Source organism: Salmo salar, chromosome 21 (assembly GCF_965601325.2).
Source record: "Salmo salar chromosome 21, fSalSal1, whole genome shotgun sequence".
Taxonomy (NCBI): Eukaryota; Metazoa; Chordata; class Actinopteri; order Salmoniformes; family Salmonidae; genus Salmo; species Salmo salar.
Window position 1 is genome coordinate 49,273,724 of NC_138311.1, and position 23,811 is coordinate 49,297,534.

Sequence of the window (23,811 nt, forward strand, 5' to 3'; positions counted from 1 at the left end):
TGTTCAACACAGGCTCTGAAATGGAGAGTTCTCTCATAGAGAACCACTGTCATAGACAATAGGCTGTAAACTACTGGGGTATATTTATTTGGTAGGCTTACCAACTGACTGTTGAGTTGATCAAGCAATATAATAATGTAATAAACATATAATATGGTGTAATATGAAGAAAGACATATGAAAGAAATGCTGTTAAATGCTGTTAAACCAGGACAGTACATCCCTTTAACTGCCAGTAAAACAATTATAGGCTTTATCACCAATTCAGGAGCAATCCAATCCATGTGAAATCTAGTTTGACAGTCTGGCGAGACTGACTCCACTCCGTGTTTTCCCACCCTCTCTGATTTATTAATGCATCATAGGTGTCTCCCTCCTCTTCAGTTCTGAGTATTTTGACTTTCTACAGTAACGTATAACAACACCCAACGGCGCTTTCTGAGTGAAGTTGAGTGAACACGTTGAGATCCCGTTCTCTGTTGGATCAATGTGGTTTTACCTGGACTCACAACAACATTCTGTTTTGCGTCAACGCAGGACCGTCAACCATCGTTGGCAAAATAAACAGATTTTGATTGAGAAAGATGTTATGATAGACAGTTGTAGAAAAGTGGTGACCATTAGACGTTGAGTTGTTAGTACCTACTACGTCCGGATGCACTGCAGTGGAGTTCCTCTCTAATCGGGAATCTGCAGAGGATTAAAGAAGGATTAATCACAGAAGTGCACGATGTTGAGAATACGGACCGTCCTATGGACTTTATCTGTCGCGCTGTCCGTTGTCGCTGGACCAGATTTTAAAGCACATAACTGCAGTGAGGTTAGACAAGCTTCTATCGCAAAAGGCTTCAGCTTTGAAAATGTTCCTCTGCAAGAAATGTCAGGTAAGAAGGGAATGTAAGATGTCAGTGCTACCTGTCAATATAATGATGTATTGAACACAGTCGTAAAGTGGGTATAGTTATGGCATAATAAACCATATCATGTGGATAAGAAAAACAAATCTTATACTGTATTATGCAAAACTGTAATGTTCTAATTTACATCACTTACTACTATAATGCGCGTGAATGGACATTTTGATAACCGGCGCCTTGGCTTTAGGCTACAAAGCATTTTATTTAGGGATATAGTTGTTTATTATGATAATGCACAGCCATATGAAAGTATTGTTGCTATTGAGTGAAGGCTATACTCGCCTGTCATCCATGAAGTTGTGGTTGATTTTGCTTTATGAAGGAAATGTATGTGTGATATAAAGGTAGCCAGAATAATGAATATAACTGAACACACACGGACCTTAGGCCTACCTAGGTTACTTTAACATTGTACAACATGTTTAACTGAACCTTTATTTAACTAGGCAAGTCAGTTAAGAACAAATTCTTATTTACAGTGACAGCCTACACCGGCCAAACCCGGATGACACTTGGCCAATTGTGTGCCGCCCTATGGGACTCCCAATCACAGCTGGTTGTGATACAGCCTGGATTCGCACCAGAGTGTCTGTAGTGACGCCTCAAGCACTGAGATGCAGTGCCTTAGACCGCTGTGCCACTCAGGAGCCCCAGCCTATAATACAAACCCCTTAGAAATAAAACTCTAGCCATTTAAAACTCTCGATTAATTCCTAATCAAAGTAGCCTAATGCAGATATGTCTCAGTAGCCCAGTTTATAACGTTCCCATTCGTGATACTTTCGTTCATTGTTTCAAAGTTAAACCTAAATATATCCATTAGCCTACATTTAAAATATAATAGAAGTAGTCCTGGACATAATGCTATTTTAATATTTGACTGAATAAAGTCAATTTCTTTGTTTATCTAACATTGTGAATAATATGTAAATGGAAGCAACAGAATAAACCTGCTGGTGTGTCCAGTAGAGGTCTCTGAGTCTTCTTTGTGCCTCTGTGTCGAAATAATTCAGAATCGTCAGCCATCCATTCACTGGATTGAGTTCTGTCTTGTTAATAAAGTAACAATGACGCCGTCATATAATGCTACCTCAAGTCATTGCAAACATCAGTGCAATTCAATTATCCAACCAATATCCATTCTCCTTCACATGTGTATCAACCACAGGGTAATGCTGGCATGATGCTATTATGATGCTTCTTGTTAATGTAAATACATAATGGTAGCCTGCTGGTCTTCAGAAATATTTATATGGACTTTCCCTATTTCAGGCCATGGAGGCTTGAATTTTTCAGACCCACCCAAGTGAAACTGTGACTGGCTCAGTCAGAACCTACATTATTGCTCCAGTGTTCTGCTCCAGGGTTCTGCTCCAGGGTTCTGCTCCAGGGTTCTGCTCCAGGGTTCTGCTCCAGTGTTCTGCTCCAGCATTCACAAGGATAGATTTGCTCAAGGAGAGTTGTCATAAGGAACATTTGAATTATTTTGTTTAGGTAATAATTATCGATTGCATGCATGAAGTGGATCAAATAGTTGTTTCCTCTTTCCCTTCCCATATGAGTATAAACTTTGTCCGCCCAGACCATTAATATCATGATGTCATGATCCCATAATTCTGTAGTTGGACAGAAATCTGGCACAGGTGAAAGGTTGTGTATTTGATAACAAGCACACCTGTTCATAGACGGGCTTGAAGATCTACCTGATTTGAATCCCTCAGATGTAGGCACGCTCCTGTCATTGACGTCTAATCTCCAAATGAATGAAAAGCTCAGTCTGTCATCTCTGAGTGATGCAGCTGTATGGAAGCACTGTGATCACATCCACAAGGGTGTTGACCTCATTTGTCTTCAAGAATGGCAATGACCGATTTAATGCAATGTCAACACCTCAGCAAATTGATTGCTGAAAGTCTGAGAGAGTGCATATTTCAGATTTGTGCACTGTGCATATTGTCTGTTTAGCCGACACAATTGTGTACATATCCTTTATTTATTAATAATAGTGATGTAAACATCTCTGTGTCACTGCCACTGGTGCAAATGGTGTCTCATCGAATATCCTTGTACAACCAGCATGCCAGTCAATAGACCATACAGAGCTGAGCATGCCCTTAGAAAAACGGTTTCCAAAAGGTTTCTTTGGCTGTCCCCATAGGAGAACTCTTTTTGGTTCCAGGTGTAATCCTTTTTGGTTTCAGGTAGAACCTTTTTGGGTTCCATGTAGAACCCTCTGTGGAAAGGGTTCTACCTGGAACCCAAAAGGGTTCTTCAAAGGGTTCTCCCATAGGGACAGCTGAAGAACCCTTTTAGGTTCAAGATAGCACCCTTTTTTCTAAGAGTGTGTTACAGTATTGATTCAATGTACAATTGAGATGGAAAAAACCCCCAAGTCTCTATATTGTATAATCAGGTTGATATTTTCATTCGCTAGCCTATTGGTGTGAAGCCAATCCTTAAAATATTTAATGTGAATTCTAACCGTAGTATAGAGCAGGAAGCTCTGTGTATCGTTTTACTTTGTGATTGAATCCTGTCCAAAGCTCTTCACTGCATAATCAGTTGAGTTGAGGTCTGTTGCTTTTGGCCATGTCCTCAAGAGGAGAGCCGTCAATTTCTAGTTGTGGTCAAAGAGAGATGGGTTGATGTCTGACACCTCAGAGACTGATGATATTGTACATCATCAAATTATATTGAAGGCACCGGAATTCCCCTCATATCCTTACAAAATCCCTTTGGCTTCATATTGTACATGGTTCTACTCTTTTTCAGTGGTGTCTGATATGCAAACATATGTGATTTTTATTCGCTATAGGCTAATTGAGCTCAGTTGACTGACTTTAGTGCTTGAATATTGTGCTCAGCTTTTGGAGTGAATGAAAGATGTCCGTGGCACTGTCTCAACCCCGTTGCTTTGTATCTCACTCGTTATAATTCATTAGGGGTTTAAATATAGCTTCATTTGATTGTAATTCCTTCATTTAACCAGATGGTGTCTCTGCACAACTTCTTGTGAAAACATGAATTTACAGGTTATTAGCATTAACAATGTCAAGGTAAACAAGTTGTGAATGATAATTTAGGATTATTGAAGGTGATTAGGCTTGTTCAAAGCTACTTTCAAGAGAGTCTAATCTGCAGTTAGCATGCTATTCCACTCCTATTGTTTGAGACCGGTGGTTTATATTGAATGTGTTTGTGGGACTCAGTTGGAGCAGCCAGGTCCTGACCAGAGTGTGTGGTCAGAATTAGCCAGGTCATGTAGAATGTCAGCAGGGGTGTCAGCATTATTGACAGAAGTGCTGCTATGTGTCAAAGCCTGCAGGCCCGGATGGAACGGTAATACCGTGGGCCCTGGCCTGTGCATTTTCAATAGGCCCTGGTCCAAGTTGACAGGAAGTACAGTGGCGAAGGCTTAAAAACTAAGAGTGACTGGGAAAGTGGACCGGCTGCACAATGCACTTCATGTCCTTAGTCATTGGACTGTCAGCGCAGCTAAAATTGTCTGGTGCTCCTCCAGTTCTCCTCTACAGGTTATTGACTCTGTATTTAAATTTTTTTTTTTTTAAATCGGTCAGTGAGTTCATTATATACCTCCTTAATCCAAGCCCATCACTGCCCTGGTGAAAGACTAGCCCTGCACGCAGGCTTGTGACAGATCTGTCTCAGGTTCCATTCACTGACCCAATGAATTACCCAATGCCTGAGACGAGACGCGACGACAGGGGGACTTGGAAGATGAGTCAGACAGACTGCTAGACCCTTCCTGGTAGATGTGTGTTATTAGGAACACAGACACACACACACACACACGTCCAAACTGTGTCTGTGGAACTTCTCAAGCTGTCCCAGCTCCACCCTATCATTTCACGTCCTGCTCAGCCTTCCTGTTCCCAGCAGTGGAATGGGACAGAAATAACGGTGCTGATATTTGATGTGGTCCATGGCTGCATATACAAGCAGCCAAATGATCTCTGCTGAGCCGTGTAATGTGTGGAATGGATTGAAAATAGCTAAATGGGAGAGCCAGGCCAGCAGAGAGAACAGCCAAGTGAATGTGCTGGTCTCTGGCATGATTCATCCGTATTACTATGCTGCATTATCAGATTATTATGTCCCACCCACTAAACACACAGTTGAGGTGATGGATCAAGGATCACATGTGATGGTGTGGTGGTGGTGGTAACCCTCTGCATTTCAATGGCCAACTCATAAAAAGGATGGTGATGGAATTGTTCTTGATTGGACAGTTGGGATTGGCATTGATTGAAAGTGTTGTAAATAGCAGTGTTGGCGGTAGGGCTGTTGGGGTTATAATCTGTAGATTTAATCATGTATCATCAGGAAAGCCAGGGACCCAAACAGTCTTTTTCTCCAAAGTGGATTTCTCAAACGCCTCTTCTATCTCCATGCCAATAATCATGCTCATGAATACTAAAATGGGCTGCATGACAGGGTTTCTCTCTTGGATCAGGAGGAACGACTCCGGTCTGTCTGCTGCTGTTTCATCCTCGCAGGGAGAATAACAGAATAAAAGGGCAGTCGCTCAAAGCATATCAACAAGCTCCTGCAGCGTAGACGCTGGTGGCAGTATCTTTTGTCAAGAAATTAAGTTGTCAAGGGGACACTGTTTTCTCCTCCACTTTTGTCTTTAGTTCTTTTATATTGGATACAAATGTGTAATTGAGCATTTCAATTAAATTCAATTTAAGGGCTTCATTGGCATGGGAAACGTATGTTAACATTGCCAAAGCAAGTCAAAATGGATAATTAACAAAAGTCAAATAAACAATAAAAAATGAACAGTAAGCAGCAAGAGCGTTTCTCTTACTGCTGCATACTCAATCTATTTTTCATTCTAGGGTTCTTGTTGATATTTTTTATTTATTTAACTAGGCAAGTCAGTTAATAACATATTCTTATTTACAATGACGGCCTAGGAACAGTGGGTTAACTGCCTTGTTCAGGGGCAGAACGACAGATTTTTACCTTATCAGCTCGGGGATTCGATCTAGCAACCTTTCGGTTACTGGCCCAACGCTCTAACCACTAGGCTGTATAGCTCACTGTTTGTTCACACTTGCCACTGTTTTGATCATATTCCCAACAGTACAATTTTAGATACGGTATAGTGTCATTATACTTCACATTATAAAGGAGATATCTTTAGATACGGAGCTTGGAAGATGAAAGGCTCATTTCTGTACCACTACACCCCTGTAGTTGATTTTTAGCACGTTTTCAGTGTTGTCATTCTTCCTAAGCATCTTTTCTTTAAGGCTCTCTGCACACTTGTTGATTTTAAATTAGTCTTAATAAGGAATACACACCATAATATATCTCTTAAAAGTCATTGGTTATGGATAATAGTCAAAAGTAAGTCTCTCCATTTATATAAAACAATATATATACTTGTCCCTGTTTGAACTTGAAGGTCTCGACCAATAGTGTGAGGGTTTGTTAAATTATTTTCATTGTTATTTAAGTTAGACTTGTCAGCTCTCTCATGTAATCTCAGAGAAGATAACACACTGACTCTGTATCGGTACCCCCCTGTATATAGTCTCGCTATTGTTATTTCACTGCTGCTCTTTAATTGTTTGTTACTTTTATCTCTTATTCTTATCTGTATTTTTGGAAACTGCACTGTTGGTTAGGGGCTCGTAAGTAAGCATTTTACTGTAAGGTGTACACCTGTTGTATTCGGAGCATGTGACTAATATGATTTGATTTGACACATTGTCACAGGCAGGGCATCCTCCTTGGCACTAATAATGATAAATGATTAATAAATCAAACATGTCTGACAATCTCATCACTGTCTAATTAAGTATATATAGCATACATATTTACAAGAAATTACCAGTGATTCTCGTGAGATTGTAAACAATAAATGTTTTAAAAATGCAAGTCATCATTACTTTTTTGTGTGAAAGAATATACTTTCACTGTCGGAATGGAATCCATGTCTTTCAGAATCTGTCAGAGCTATCCACTTAAAATACAACCAGAAGCTATGGAGAATAAGTTATTCAATTGCTTTGTCATGTTAATATAATCCAACATTAATATATGGTTTTGGTTGGGGATCTTGTTGAAGATTATTTGATTGGAGTGATATGAAACCTATGTGAAAGAGCACTATTTTAGGAAATTGAAAGTCATGTATAGTCACCTTAGCCCACAGCAGTGAAAATGTGTGTAACGTTTGGTCAACTCTTAACTTTTTAAACAACTCTGGAAGTAATGATCACTTACATACACCCCCGGTGAATCAGTGGATCTTCTTGGATTAACAAAGACCTGGCCCGTGTCTACAGCAACAATGTTCAGTCATACATACGTTATATCTCCCTATTCCTCCTCAACCTGTCAAAGCAGTGAGCCATCAAAAAACAAAGCCCCTTAGATTCCAACGGCGGTGGCTAGGTATTCAATCTTTAGCCCCATGTCTGTCACGTCAGTCCTGTTGACAACAGACTAGACATGTGTACCTGTAGGAGTGCTTTGCCTTTTCACCGCTCCTGGGCAGGGGCCAACGAGGTTGCGTAAGCGGCCATGGGGGATGTATTGAGCGCTCCTCTCAGTCCACTTGGCCACAGAGTGGAGGTATACCAGAAGAGTAACAGGGCACGAATGAAGACCAGAGCTGCGGTACGGTAGTAAGCTGTAAATGAGTAGTGAAAGGTAATGATCAGTACAGGCCTTAGGGCCTTCCTAGTGTCTAGTCTCAGCCACCAGCTGCTACCTGGCTGTAAGTCCTTAGCCATGCTCCAGTTAGCAAGTTGATGCAGAAGAGTCACACTTCTAGGCCCGCTGCCCATGAATATCAAATGTCCTCAGCCGTGTTTCCATTCCTGCACCACTCCTTTTATTACATACTGTAGTCCCCAATAAATATCAAAGCCAGACATGGTTGTACGTATGCTGATTATGCATAGCTTGTCATTCCACACTGTAATATACATAGTGTTTTGGGATCCTCTATAGGTTTACCATTCTTTATGGGATCCTCTATAGGTTTACTATTCTTTATGGGCTCCTTTATAGGTTTACCATTCTTTATGGGATCCTCTATAGGTTTACCATTTCCAGTGTATGCCATCTAGTTGTGTGTATCATTGTTGAAGGTAGCTATTCTGGTATCATCATAGACATTCTTATCCAATGAGGTGCTATCCCAGTCAGATTTATAGTATTGGTTCCAGATCCAACATTTAATCATCTTTATTTTACTCTTATTATTATTATCTATCTACCTCAAATACCTTGTACCCCTGCACATTGATCTGGTACTGGTACTCCCTGTATATAGCTCCACACTGATCTGGTACTGGTACTCCCTGTATATAGCTCCACACTGATCTGGTACTGGTATTCCCTGTATATAGCAGCACATTGATCTGGTACTGGTACTCCCTGTATATAGCAGCACATTGATCTGGTACTGGTACTCCCTGTATATAGCTCCACATTGACCTGGTACTGGTACTCCCTGTATATAGCTGCTACATTGATCTGGTACTGGTACTCCCTGTATATAGCTCCACATTGATCTGGTACTGGTACTCCCTGTATATAGCTCCACATTGACCTGGTACTGGTACTCCCTGTATATAGCAGCACATTGATATGGTACTGGTACTCCCTGTATATAGCAGCATATTGATCTTGTACTGGTACTCCCTGTTTATAGCTTCATTCTTGTGTATTTTATTTTTTCATTTTAATATTTTTTAAAACCCTATCGTTGGGAAGGGCTTGTAAGCAAGAATTTCACAGTAAAGTCTATACCCGTTGTGTTACTTTGAAGTGACTTCCACAATACTTTTGGGAAGTCTTTTTTTAGACAGTAAACCTTTAGCGTTGAACTTTAAGGGAGTCCACAGCAGGGCGATCTATGACGTACAAGTCACCTCAGCTGCAGCATGAGGGCCTTTAGAAAAATGGAATGGACCAGATTTCAAATGTCATTGAATGGCTATTTTCTGTATATGGCAGAATCAACAGATCCTGAAAGTACGTTATATTGGCTAGAGAGCTCATTTACCTACAAGCCCTTTTCAAATACACCTGAGAATAAGGCACATGAATATGGTCTTTGAAACAGCATTTCTGTGCAGTAGCAGAGGGACTAGCCTAATTTTAAATGATTTTTCTTGCTTGTGTGAATTCCCTTAGGTGATTTCTTTCCCTTGCAATGAAACATCTTATTCTAATGAGAATGAATTCGCTTACAAATCAATTCTTCTTGCCACACACCCCTACAATGACAGAGTTGCGAGTTTGTGGCACATTTTGAAATGCATTGACAATGGCATTTCATCATTGTGACATTGGTTTAGATATTAACATTTTGATATTCCATCATATTTGACTCTCCTGAGGACGCAGACCACCATGTCATTGTGTTGAAGGTACACTGTGACACTGTCATGTGTAGTCCTACTGTGCTGCTTTTACCTCTCTCTGAGGACATGTTCAATATTCATATAAGAACATACACTGATTATACCAAACATTAGGACACCTTCCTAATATTGAGTTGCACCCCTCCCTTTTTGCCTTCAGCACAGCCTCAATTCGTTGGGGCATGGTCTCTACAAGGTGTCGAAATGTGGACCATTTTTGATACACACGGGAAACTGTTGAGCGTGAAAAACCCCAGCAGCCTTGTAGTTCTTGACACACACCGGTGCGCCTGGCACCTACTACCATACCCTGTTCAAAGGCACTTAAAACTTGTTGTCTTGCACATTAAACCTCGAAATGGCACATAATCCATGTCTCAATTGTCTCAAAGCTTAAAAATCATTCTTTAACACTGATTGAAGTGGATTTAACAAGTGGCGATCATAGCTTTCACCTGGATTCCCCTGGTCAGTCTTTGTCATGTTTTGTATAGTCAGTGTATAATACATGAAACATGTCAGAGGTTTTGCAAAAGAGCTCTTGAGAGAAACCTTCAGCACCACAGAGGAGATGGAGAGAATTTATGCAGAGTAAAAGCATTTGGCTGCATACCTATGTCACCTGGTGATGAAAAGCTTATTTTTTTTCCTCATGTTTGTTTTGAAACGTTTGCTGTGCCAACCTAAAAAACATTGGACATCCCTCTCATCTGAAGTCTTGGCATGGTCTAGTCATTCCATATTGATTGATGTAAGTCCTAGCTAGAATCCGCTATTCTAAATAACACTTCATGGGATATTGTTAAAAGGATGAGGCTCGGGTATTGAGGAAAACACTGAAGGCAATTTTCACTTTTCATAAATGTTAATATTTTTTAACACCCATTGCATATTGAAATTGGCTAACACTCAAAAAGGCACGATCAAGTTCCTTCTCCATAACCTCAATCACTTTATTTAGAACGTTGTGATAACTCATCTTAATAATTCGCAAGGACACATTTGAAGTTGCTGCAATGTGTGAATATTAAAATGAGGGGGAAAGTGCTCTGACATTAATGGGTGGTAAAACTCTCTTGTTCTTGCTGGTTTTACCATAATACCTTTACTGTCTCACTCATAAATATTGTGCCACAGGAAAATATTGTTTTTCTAACTTGGCATTTGTACCAACATGCATGCTGTATTTTTTGTTGTTGTAATTTTTATTTATATATTTAACCTTATCCTATTAACCTATCTCAGGTTTTGGCCTGCCAAATGAGTTCTGTTATACTCACAGACACCATTCAAACAGTTTTAGAAATGGAGTATTTTCTATCCAAAGCTAATAATTATATGCATATTCTAGTTTCTGGGCAGGAGTAATAATCAGATTAAATCGGGTACGTTTTTTATCCGGCCGTGAAAATACTTTTTCAGTTTTTTTGTTTTATTTCTTGTTTGTTTCACTTTAAAAAATATTTAGCATCTTCAAAGTGGTAGGCATGTTGTGTAAGTGAAATGATACAAACCTCAATTTTAATTCTAGGTTGTAAGGCAACAAAATAGGAAAAATGCCCAGGGGGGGTGAATACTTTCGCAAGCCGCTGTATACCAGATGGCAGACCCATACTTTTACTGTTTGACCCACCCTTTCTGGAAATCAGGCTAGTCCCAGTAGAGTAACTTGTAGTGTTACTTGTAGAGTAACTTGTTCTGCAGTGGTGGTCCTAATGTTTTTGTAAGTCATTTGAAATAGCTCAGTGTAGGTTGGGAATGTAAAATATTGTGACAACATTTTTTATATTTTAATGGCACTGCAATGAATAGCTGCCATTTTATGGGCTGCTGACCAATTCTGCTGTTTTGTGTGTTTTTTTGCACTGTAACTTTTGTTTTTACATAATGTTTCTTTATAGTAAAGTGTACTGTTAACTAGCTAACGTTCAGTGTATGCTCTCCACTATCTGGAGAAGCGAGTTTTGAAATCAGTGGAATTCGAGTATGATAGCTGGGGCGGCAGGTAGTCTGGTGGTTAGAGCGTTGTGTCAGTAACTGAAAGGTTGCTAGATCGAATTCCCGAGCTGACAAGGTAAAAATCTGTCATTCTTCCCCTGAAAAAGGCAGTTAACCCACTGTTCCTAGGCCATCATTGTAAATAAGAATTTCTTCTTAACTGACTTGCCTACTTAAATAAAAACAGCTTAGGAGATGGAGAAAACACCGGTCTCCAGATCACATCTTCAAACTAAGCTCAACGATGGCATCCGACGGGAGACACGTCCACCCATCAATGATGTATACGGGTAAAATAGTCTATCAAGCATGAGTTGGGATTATTGTTCATTGCTTAGCTAGCTCTCTAGCTACATGTCTTAACAAAATACTCTACTATGCAAGTATCCATTTCAATAGAATGTCACTGCAACAACTGTTGATAGACGTACTAGCTGGTAAATTCGCTCTGGGTATCGATTTCAGACCACGGGTAAGATAATCTAGCTAGCTATATTTTTCATATATTACACATTTCTATTTTCTACAAAGTGTACTGTTAGCTAGCTAGCTAACGTTAGCTGGCTGGCTGGCTGGCTCGCTAGCTAACATTATGTGTATGATTTATTGGCCAGTTTGCGATTATTATTTACCAGCTAGTATGTATTTTTATTGCCCAGTCTGAGATATGGCTTTTTCTTTGCAACTCTGCCTAGAAGGCCAGCATCCCGGAGTCGCCTCTTCACTGTTGATGTAAAGACTGGTGTTTTGCGGGTACTATTTAATGAAGCTGACAGTTGAGGACCTGTGAGGAGTTTCTCAAACTAGACACTCTAATGTACTTGTCCTCTTGCTCAGTTGTGCACTGGGGCCTCCCACTCCTCTTTCTATTCTGGTTAGAGCCAGTTTGCGCTGTTCTGTGATGGGAGTAGTATACAGCGTTGTACGAGAGCTTCAGTTTCTTGGCAATTTCTCGCATGGAATAGCCTTAATTTCTCAGAACAAGAAGAGACTGACAAGTTTCAGAAGAAAGGTGCAAAAAGGTTTTCTAATGATCAGTTAGCCTTTTAAAGTGATAAACTTGGATTAGCGAACACAACGTGCCATTGGAACACAGGAGTGATGGTTGCTGATAATGGGCCTCTGTACGACTATGTTGATATTCCATTAAAATCAGCTGTTTCCAGCTACAATAGTCATTTACTACATTAACAATGTCTACACTGTATTTCTGATAAATTTGATGTTATTTTATTGGACAAAAAAAATTGCTTTTCTTTTAAAAACTAGGACATTTCTAAGTGGCCCCAAACTTTTGAACGCTTGTGTGTATGTGTGTGTGTGTGTGTGTGTGTGTATTTTATTATTATGAACAAAACAAATACAAAAACAGAAATATACAAACAAGAGTACATAATTTACATCCATTTGTCAAGTTTTATGGTACGTATTGCTTTTTTGTTTTTACACTGACTTAAAAGTAAGTGGTTTGTTCTCTGTCCACTTCATTTTATGGATAAAGAATCTGCATGGAAAAATAAACAAATTAACAATGAAAGTTAAATCAGGGTCCATATACTTTGGATCAAAATAAAACCTGATATCAGAGTCTTTAACATTAATAGTAGTTTCTTTTCAAATAAAATATTCTAACTCACTCCCAAATCTTCTGACATAAGAACAGTCCCAAAATAAATGGTCAAGAGTCTCTGGGTCACAACCACAAAATACACATTTGTTATCAATAGCTATTTTGAATCTGTGTATAATAAAGGTCTTTACAGTGGTGCTTCACTGCTGTTGTTAGCACAGAATGCTCGGATCAACCCTTCAAGAGATGGGTGGGGCTAAAGCTTAAGAGTGTAATGAACGATGCTGAATGGGTGTAGACAAAGAAGGGCTCTCCCATAGTAGAACCAAAACATTCAAAGGCCATTTTCTCAAAAGTGAGTTTACAAGTTTATCAACTTTTAAAGCAAAATTACTTCCCCATTGTTCCTCAACTGTAGTGTATGATATACCATTTTGTAGCTCTGAAATGTAAAAAACACAATTTCAAATTTTTCTACATAAGACCGATTTGAGCCGGTGCACATGCTGAGCACTTGCTGGCTGCTTTTCCTTCACTCTGTGGTCCAACTCATCCCAAAGCATATCAATTGGGTTGACGTTGGATGATTGTGGAGGCCAGGTCTTCTGATGCAGCACTCCATCACTCTCCTTCTTGGTCAAACAGCCCTTAACCTCTCTGGGCTAGGCGGGACGAATTCGTCCCACCTACGCAACAGCCAGTTGAATCCCGTGGCGCGATTTTCAAATACCTTAGAAATGCTATTACTTCAATTTCTCAAACATATGACTATTTTACAGCATTTTAAAGACATGACTCTCGTTAATCTAACCACACTGTCCGATTTCAAAAAGGCTTTACAACGAAAGCAAAACATTAGATTATGTCAGCAGAGTACCCAGCCAGAAATAATCAGACACCCATTTTTCAAGCTAGCATATAATGTCACATAAACCCAGAAGACAGCTAAATGCAGCACTAACCTTTGATGATCTTCATCAGATGACACGCCTAGGACATTATGTTATACAGTACATGCATGTTTTGTTCAATCAAGTTCATATTTATATAAAAAAACAGCTTTTTACATTAGCATGTGACGTTCAGAACTAGCATACCCCCCGCAAACTTCCGGGGAATTTGCTAACAATTTACTAAATTACTCACGATAAACGTTCACAAAAAGCATAACAATTATTTTAAGAATTATAGATACAGAACTCCTCTATGCACTCGATATGTCCGATTTTAAAATAGCTTTTTGGTGAAAGCACATTTTGCAATATTCTAAGTACATAGCCCAGCCATCACGGGCTAGCTATTTAGACACCCGGCAAGTTTAGCCTTCACCAAAATCAGATTTACTATTATAAAAGTTTGATTACCTTTTGTTGTCTTCATCAGAATGCACTCCCAGGACTGCTACTTCAATAACAAATGTTGGTTTGGTCCAAAATAATCCATCGTTATATCCGAATAGCGGCGTTTTGTTCGTGCGTCCCAGACACTATCCGAAATGGTAAATCAGGGTCGCGCGCATGGCGCAATTCGTGACAAAACATTTCTAAATATTCCATTACCGTACTTCGAAGCATGTCAACCGCTGTTTAAAATAAATTTTTATGCAATTTATCTCGTAAAAAAGCGATAATATTCCGACCGGGAATCTCCTTTTCGGCAAACAGAGGAAAAATCACAAAGACGGGGGCGGCCAGGGCACGCGCCTAAGCCCACAGTCCCTTGATCGGCCACTTGAGAAAGGCGATAATGTGTTTCAGCCTGGGGCTGGGATGACGACATTCAGGTTTTTCCCGGGCTCTGAGCGCCCATGGAAGACGTAGGAAGTGTCACGTTAGAGCAGAGATCCTTTGTAAAAGATAGAGATGGCAAAGAAGTTCAAGAAATGGTCAGACAGGCCACTTCCTGTAAAGGAATCTCTCAGGTTTTGACCTGCCATTTGAGTTCTGTTATACTCACAGACACCATTCAAACAGTTTTAGAAACTTTGGAGTGTTTTCTATCCAAAGCCAATAATTATATGCATATTCTAGTTACTGGGCAGGAGTAGTAACCAGATTAAATCGGGTACGTTTTTTATCCAGCCGTGAAACTACTGCCCCCTAGCCATAACAGGTTAACACAGTGTCCAAAGAAGGGCCAGATGTATACAGAATGGTGTTGTCTGCGTAGAGGTGGACCAGGGAATCACCCGCAGAAAGAGCGACATCGTTGATATATACAGAGAAAAGAGTCGGCCCGAGAATTGAACCCTGTGGCACCCCCATAGAGACTGCCAGAGGTCCAAACAACAGGCCCTCCGATTTGACACACTGAACTCTATCTGAGAAGTAGTTGGTGAACCAGGCGAGGCAGTCATTTGAGAAACCAAGGCTGTTGAGTCTGCTGATGAAAATGCAGTGATTGACAGAGTCGAAAGCCTTGGCCAGGTCGACGTATACAGCTGCATAGTATCGTCTTTTATCGATGGCGGTTATGATATTGTTTAGTACCTTGAGTGTGGCTGAGGTGCATCCGTGACCTGCTCGGAAACCGGTTTGCACAGCTGAGAAGGTACGGTGGGATTCGAAATGGTCTGTGATCTGTTTGTTAACTTGGCTTTCGAAGACTTTAGAAAGGCAGGGCAGGATGGATATAGGTCTATAACAGTTTGGGTCTAGAGTGTCACCCCCTTTGAAGAGGGGGATGACCGCGGCAGCTTTGCAATCTTGAGGGATATCGGACGATACGAAAGAGAGGTCGAACAGACTGGTAAAAGGGGTTGCAACAATTTTGTAGGATAATTTTAGAAAGACAGGGTCCAGATTGTCTAGCTCAGCTGATTTGTGTGGCTCCAGGTTTTGCAGCTCTTTCATAACATCTGCTATCTGGATTTGGGTGAAGGAGAAGCTGGGAGGCTTGGGCAAGTTGCTGCGGGGGGTGCGGGGCTGTTGGCCAGTGTTGGCGTAGCCAGGAGGAAAGCATGGCCAGCCGGAGAGAAATGCTTATTGAAATTCTTGATTATCGTGGATTTATCGGTGGTGACAGTGTTTCCTAGCCTCAGTGCAGTGGGCAGTTGGAAGGAGGTGCTCTTATTCTCCATGGACTTTACAGTGTCCCAAAACTTTTGGGATTTAGAGCTACAGCATGCAAATTTCTGTTTGAAAAAGCTAGCCTTTGCTTTCCTAACTGACTACGTCTATTGGTTCCTGACATATCGCGGTGACTTTTTGATGCTAGTGCAGTCCGCCACAGGATGTTTTTGTGCTGGTCGAGGGCAGTCAGGTCTGGAGTGAAAATGGAGTACCATGATTAATGAACAGTCCAGCAGGCATCAGCTATGTAGCCAAGTGATCATAGTGTCCAGTGAAGAGCAATAGATGAAACAGGGAAGCTGCTAGGTAGTCATTACTATGCTAGCAAGCGGGAGACATGGCGTTCAAAAATAAGTTTGCAGGCCGGGGCTAGTAGAAGAGTCTGCGCCGACGTGACCAATACATTTAGATTTGTACATTTGGGCTGCAATTTCTGAGGCTGGTTACTCTAATGAACTTATCCTCATAAGCAAACAGGAAAATGCTCATCCAGAGGTGGCACTCCTAGTGACCGATGATTTTAATGCAGGGAAACTGAAATCGGTTTTACTTCTACCAGCATGAGGAGACAAAACTCTAGATCACCTTTTCTCCCCACACAGAAACACTGGTTAAAATACAAAGCGCTCCCTCACCCTCCATTTGGCAAATCTGACCATAACTCTATCCTCCTGATTCCTGCTTACAAGCAAAAACTCAAACAGGAAGTACCAGTGATGCGCTCAATATAGAAGTGGTCCTACAAAGCGGATGCTAAACTACAGGACTGTTTCACTAACTCCGGCTGGAATATGTTCTGGGATTCATCCGATGGCATTGAGGAGTATATCACATCAGTCACCAGCTTCATTAATAAGTGCATCGATGACGTCGTTCCCCATAGTGACCATACGCGTCAAGACAAAGCATCAATACAGTACTAAGATCAAATCCTACTACGTCGGCTCTGATGCTCGTTGGACGTGGCAGGGCTTGCAAACTGTCATGGATTACAAAGGGAAACCCAGCCATGAGCTGTCCAGTGACGCAAGCCTACCAGATGAGCTAAATGCCTTCCATGCTTGCTTTGAGGCAAGCGTCTGTGAACCATGCATGAGAGCACCATATGTTCCGGACGACTGTCTGATCATGCTCTACGTAGCCGATGTAAGACCTTTTTAAACAGGTTAATGTTCACAAAACCTCAGAGCATGCGCTTACCAGCTGGCAAGTGTCTTCACTGACATTTTCAACCTCAACCTGACCCAGTCTGTAATGCCTACATGCTTCAAACAGACCACCGTAGTACCTGTGCCCAAGAACGCCAAGGTAACCTGTCTAAATGACTATTGCCCCATAGCACTCACATTTGTAACATGAAATGCTTTGAAAGGCTGGTCATGGCACAGACCAACACCAACATCACAGGCACCCTGGACCAACTCAAATTTGCATACCGCCCCATACTGCACTCCACAGTACCCTCTCCCACCTGGACAAGCGGAACGCTTATGTGAGAATGCTGTTCATTGACTACAGCTCAGCGTTGAACACCATTGTGCCCTCCAAGCTCATCACTAAGCTAAGGACCCTGGGACTGAACACCCCCCTCTGCAACTGGATCTAGGATTTCCTGACGGGTGGTGCCAGGACAATAACCTCTTCCTCAACGTCAACAAGACAAAGGAGCTGATTGTGGACTACAGGAAATGGAGGGCTAAGCACGCCCCTATCCACATTAAAGGGGCTGTTGTGGAACAGGTCACGAGCTTCAAGTTCCTCTGTGTCCACATCATGTTTGTTCTATCATGCTACACACACACCAACACAGTCGTAAAGAGGGCATGTCAGCGCCTCTTCCCCCTCAGGAGGCTGAAAAGATTTGGCATGGGCCTCAAAAACTTCTGAGAACATCTTGACTGGCTGCACCATCGCTTGGTATGGCAACTGCTTGGCATCCGACTGCAAGGCGGTACAGAGGGTAGTGTGTACGGCCCAGTACATCACTAGGGCCATGCTCCCTGCCATCCAGGAACTCTATACCAGGCGGTGTCAGAGGAAGGCCCGAAAAATTGTCAAAGACTCCATCCAAGTCATAGACTGTTCTCTCTGCTTCCGCACGGCAAGCAGTACCGATGCACCAACTCTGGAACCAACAGGACCCTGAACGGCTTCTACCCCCAACCCATAAGACTGTTAAATAGTTAGTCCTGGTCGCACTAACTCATCACATCCGCTGCTGCTACTGTTTATCTATCGTGTTGCCTAGTTACTCTTCCTAGTTATATGTGCATTTGGAAAGTATTCAGTCTCCTTGTTACATTACAGCCTTATTCTAAAATGTATTAAATCTTTTTTTTTCCTGATCAGTCTACATACAATACCCCATAATGACAAAGAAAAAACAGGTTTTATACATTTTTGCAAATGTATTGAAAATACAAAATAAATGAAATATTACAACCTCAAGCCTCTTCTAGGGTCTGATGCTGCAATCTTGGCACACCTGTATTTGAGGAGTTTCTCCCATTCTTCTCTGCAGATCCTCTCAAGCTCTGTCAGGTTGGGGAGTGTCGCTTTACTGCTATTTTCAGATCTCTCCAGAAAAGTTTGATCGGGTTCAAGTCCTGGCTTTGGCTGGGCTACTCAAGGACATTCAGAAACTTGTACCGAAGCCACTCCTGTGTTGTCGTGGCTGTGTGCTGAGGTCCTGAGTGCTCTGGTGCAGGTTTTCATCAAGGATCTCTCTGTACTTAGCTCTGTTCCCTCGATCCTGACTAGTCTCCCAGTCCCTGCCGCTGAAAAACATCCCCAAAGCATGATGCTGCCACCACCATGCTTCACCGTAGGGATGGTGCCTGGTTTCCTCCAGAAGTGACCCTTGGCATTCAGGCCAACGAGTTCAATCTTGGTTTCATCAGACCAGAGAATCTTGTTTCTCATGGTCTGAGAGTCTTTAGGTGCCTTTTGGCAAACTCTAAGTGGTCTGTTATGTGCCTTTTACTGAGGAGTGGCTTCTGTTTGGCTACTTAACCGTAAAGTCCTGATTGGTGGAGTGCTGCAGAGATGGTTGTCCTTCTGGAAGGTTCTCCCATCTCCACAGAGAAACTCTAGAGCTCTGTCAGAGTAACCATCGGGTTCTTGGTCACCTTCCTGACCAAGGCCCTTCTCCTCCAATTGCTCAGTTTGGCCCAGTGGGCCAGCTCTAGGAAGAGTCTTGGTGGTTCCAAACTTCTTCTATTTAAGAATGATGGAGGCCACTGTGTTGTTGGGGACCTTCAATGCTGCAGAAATTTTTTGGTACTTTCCCAGTTCTCTGCCCTGACAGAGTCCTGTCTCTGAGCTCTACGTACAATTCCTTTGTACAGACAGGTGTGTGCTTATCCAAATCATGTCCAATCAATTGAATGTACCACAGGTGGATTCCCATCAAGTTATAGAAACATCTAAAGGATGATCAGTGGAAACAGGATGCACCTGAGCTCAATTTCGAGTCTCATAGCAAAGGGTCTGTATACTTATGTAAATAAGGTATATCTTTTTATTTTATTTTAATACATTTGCAAACATTTCTAAAACCTATTTTTGCTTTGTCATTATGTGGTATTGCGTGTAGCTTGATGAAGAGGTTTTATTTAATCCATAATAAAATAAGGCTGTAACTTAACAAAATGTAGAATAAGTCAAGCGGTATGAATACTTTCTGAAGGCACTGTATCTACCTCAATTACCTCTTACCCCTGCACATTGACTCGATACTGGTACCCCGTGTATATAGCCAAGTTATCGTTACTCATTGTGTATTTTTTATGACTTTTACTTTTTATTATTTCTCTATTTTCTTTCACTCTGTTCTGTTGGGAAGGGCCTTTCACTGTTAGTCTACACCGTGTTTACGAAGCATGTGAAGAATAAAATTCGATTTACACAATGACTTGCCATGACTTGATTTAGCAGTATAATTTTCTGTCCTTTTTTAGCTGACTGTTTTTAAGAACATTGCACAAATGTCTTCGTGTAGATTACAGGATGATTATCTAGACTAATATGTACGGGCGTCTGTGCTTCTGTCATGGTTGACCTGTGATCTTCTGAACACTAAAATCATAGCACAGTTAGAATCAGAATCAATCCATGAGTAAATTCATGTCTAAGTGCCAGTAAGGAGCTTTCTTACTACCTGGCATTGAGTATGTGAAGTCAAGACGAGAAGACCTTTAGTGGGGGAGTGTATGGAATATGAATGTCTTCCTGTATTAGGCCCCGGGAAAGGATTCATCAGCACAGATAATGGGAGGGGTGATCTGACTGACACCGCTTGATTACAGACACTGGAGTGACAGGAAGTATTGCAACTCACGAAGGCAGCTCATATAGCTGTTGATGAAACACTGAATGCATGCATAAGCCCCCCTCATTACTTCACTGCATTTGCACATTTACAGTCAGGGTTGGGGAGTAAGGGATTACATGTAATCCGTTCATTTTTTGGGCATTTAACTCTGATTTAACTAGCTATGTATGTTGTCAGGTTTCGACATGAGAAAATTAGTGAAGTGTCAAATTCCCCCCAGATACTGCGAGAATTAGCGAACTCACGGATACAAAGCCTCAGAAATAAAAGATCCAGTCACAGATTAGGAGTCACTTACTGTAACTGTAATCTGTTACCAGCTAAAATATTGTAATCAGATTACAAATACTTTTGAAAAACTAGATTACTTCTAGGATTACTTTTAAATTCTGAAACAGTGTTTCTGAAAGAAATACATTGACACCTTTCTGTATTCCCAATGACATTCACATCATTTATTGGTCACATACACATGGTTAGCAGATGTTATTGCGAGTGTTGCAAAATGCTTGTGTTTCTAGTTCTGACAGTGCAGCAATATCTAACATATAATCTAACAATTCCACAACAACTACCTAATACACACAAATCTAAGTAAAGGAATAAGAATAAATACATATAAATATATGGATGAACAATGACAGAGCGGCATGGGCAAGATGCAATAGATGGTATAAAATACAGCATATACATATGAGATGAGTAATGCAAGATATGTAAACATTATTAAAGTGATTTGTGATCCATTTATTAAAATGGCCAATGATTTCAAGTCTTAAGTGATGGCTGTTTAACAGTCTGATGGCCTTGAGATAGAAGCTGTTTTTCAGTCTCTCGGTCCCAGCTTTGATGCACCTGTACTGACCTCGCCTTCTGGATGGTAGCGGGGTGGACAAGCAGTGGCTCGGGTGGTTGATGTCCTTGATGATCTTTTTGGCCTTCCTGTGACATCAGGTGCTGTAGGTGTCCTGGAGGGCTGGTAGTTTGCCCCCGGCGATGCGTTGTGCAGACGCACCACCCTCTGGAGAGCCTTGTGGTTGTGGGCGGTGCAGTTGCCGTACCAGGCGGTGATACAGCCCGACAGGATGCTCTCAATTTTGAATCTGTAAAAGTTTGAGGGTTTTGGTTGACAAACCAAATTTATTCAGCCTCCTGAGGTTGAAGAGGCGCTGTTGCGCCTTCTTCACCCCACTGTCTGTGTGGTTGGACCTTTTCAGTTTGTCTGTGATGTGTACCCTGAGGAACTTAACTTTCCACCTTCTCCACTGCTGTCCCGTTGATGTGGAAATGGGGGTGCTCCCTCTGCTGTTTCCTGAAGTTCACAATCATCTTATTTGTTTTGTTGATGTTGAGTTAGAGGTTGTTTTCCTGACACCACACTCTGAGTGCCTTCACCTCCTCCCTGTAGGCTGTCTCGTCGTTGTTGGTAATCAAACCTACTACTGTTGTCGTCTGAAAACTTGATGATTGAGTTGGAGGCATGCATGGCCATGCAGTCATAGGTGAACGGGGAGTACAGGAGGGGGCTGAGCACGCACCCTTGTGGGGCCCCAGTGTTGAGGATCAGCGGAGGGGGTGTTGTTTCCTACCTTCACCACCTGGGGGCAGCCCATCAGGAAGTCCAGGGCCCAATTGCACAGGGCGGGGTTGAGACCCAGGGCCTCAAGCTTAATGATGAGCTTGGAAGTTGAATGCTGAGCTATAGTCAATGAACAACATTCTTACATAGGTATTCCTCTTGTCCAGATGGGATAGGGCAGTGTGATGGAGATTGCATCGTCTGTGGACCTATTGGGGCGATAAGAAAATTCAAGTGGGTCTAAGGTGACAGGTAAGGTGGAGGTGATATGGTCCCTGACTAGTCTCTCAAAGCACTTCATGATGACAAGTGGGGCGATAGCCATTTAGTTGCCTTCTTAGGTACAGGAACAATGGTGGCCATCTTGAAGCATGTGGGGACAGCAGACTGCAATAGGGAGAGATTGAATATGTCCGTTAACACTCCAGCCAGCTGGTCTGTGCATGGTCTGAGGATGCTGCTAGGGATGCAGTCTTGGCCGGCAGCCTTGCGAGGGTTAACACGTTTAAATGTCTTATTCAGCATTGAAAAAAGGCGCAAGTTATAGTTTGTTCCGCCTGAGCGAGCCTGACCACAAGCCAGAGACCGCTGTGACGGCACCAAATGTGTTTGATGGATTGCTGTTAAAGAGCAGGAATAGGCTTTTGCAGGCTACAGTCCATGTCTTCCAATGGTGCGACTGCTGTCGGCATCCAAAGATTAGCCTATACATCCACACTTGGAGGTAAGGATGACAGAAGTAGTGTAGGCAATACAGGTATTTATTTATCCAGACAAATCAATTAACAACAAATTCTTATTTACAATCACGGCCTTGCCCGGCCAACCCCGGACGACGCTGGGTCAATTGTGCGCCGCCTCTATGGGACTCCCAATCATGGCCAGATGTGATGCAGCCTGGATTTGAACCAGGTATTTGAGTGAGACCACTTCCACTGAGATGCAGTGTCTTAGACCACTGTGCCACTCAGGAACCCACTTATTGAGGTCTACATTGATGTGAATCACACTGCTGCTCTCTCATTGATGTGAATCACACTGCTGCTCTCTCATTGATGTGAATCACACTGCTGCTCTCTCATTGATGTGAATCACACTGCTGCTCTCTCATTGATGTGAAACACCGCTGCTGCTCTCTCATTGATGTGAAACACACCGCTGCTCTCTCATTTAGCCATTTGCGCCTTACAGATTTGCACCTTACAGATTGTGCCTTACATAAACATTTGTGGATGGTTGTTCACAAATGTATATGTGTATTGTAACCCAATAATGGTTGAATTAAGGAAGTTTAACCTGTTTGGGCTAGGGGGCAAAAAATATGTGCCCATTTTTAACTGCCTCCTACACCAACTCAGAAGCTAGAATATGCATATTATTGTTCAGGTTTGGATAGAAAACACCCTAAAGTTTCTAAAACTGTTTGAATGGTGTCTGTGAGTATAACAGAACTCCTATGGCAGGCAAAAACCTGACAAGGTTTCATGCAGGAAGTGGCCTGTCTGACAAGGAGTCGTGCGTCTTGCATCTGTTTATTGAAAAGTAAGGATCTTAGCTGTAACGTGACAATTCCCAGGGCTCCAATAGGCTCTCAGGACGCGGGAAAATCATGAAGGTTGACGAGGCAGCCTCAGGCTGAAACAGATTATCATCTTATTCAAGTGTCCCATTAGGTGACAATGGAGTGAGGCGCGTGCGCGATTAGCCCCCGTGGAGTATTTTAATTCGGCTGTTTAGTTTATTGCAGATTCCCGGTCGGAATATTATCGCTTTTCTACGAGATAAATGGCATAAAAATTGGTTTTAAACAGCGGTTGACATGCTTCGAAGTACGGTAATGGAATATTTAGACATTTTTTGTCACGCCATGCGCTATGCTCGTGACCGTGGATTACCATTCTGATAGTGTCTAGAACTCACGAACAAAATGTC

The 23,811-nt window shown here is 41.8% G+C and overlaps 1 protein-coding gene across 1 annotated transcript in view; it reads left to right on the forward strand.

Annotated features, from left to right (window-relative positions):
* The first annotated feature begins 379 nt into the window (after window positions 1–379).
* Window positions 380–23,811, forward strand: part of LOC106582440 (glypican-6) — a 160,990-nt gene continuing 137,558 nt past the window's right edge. The window contains exon 1 of the mRNA XM_014165554.3: window positions 380–884. Within this exon, the coding sequence (XP_014021029.1) occupies window positions 731–884 (154 nt within the window). The 5' untranslated portion in view covers window positions 380–730. The remainder of the gene's footprint in view (window positions 885–23,811) is intronic.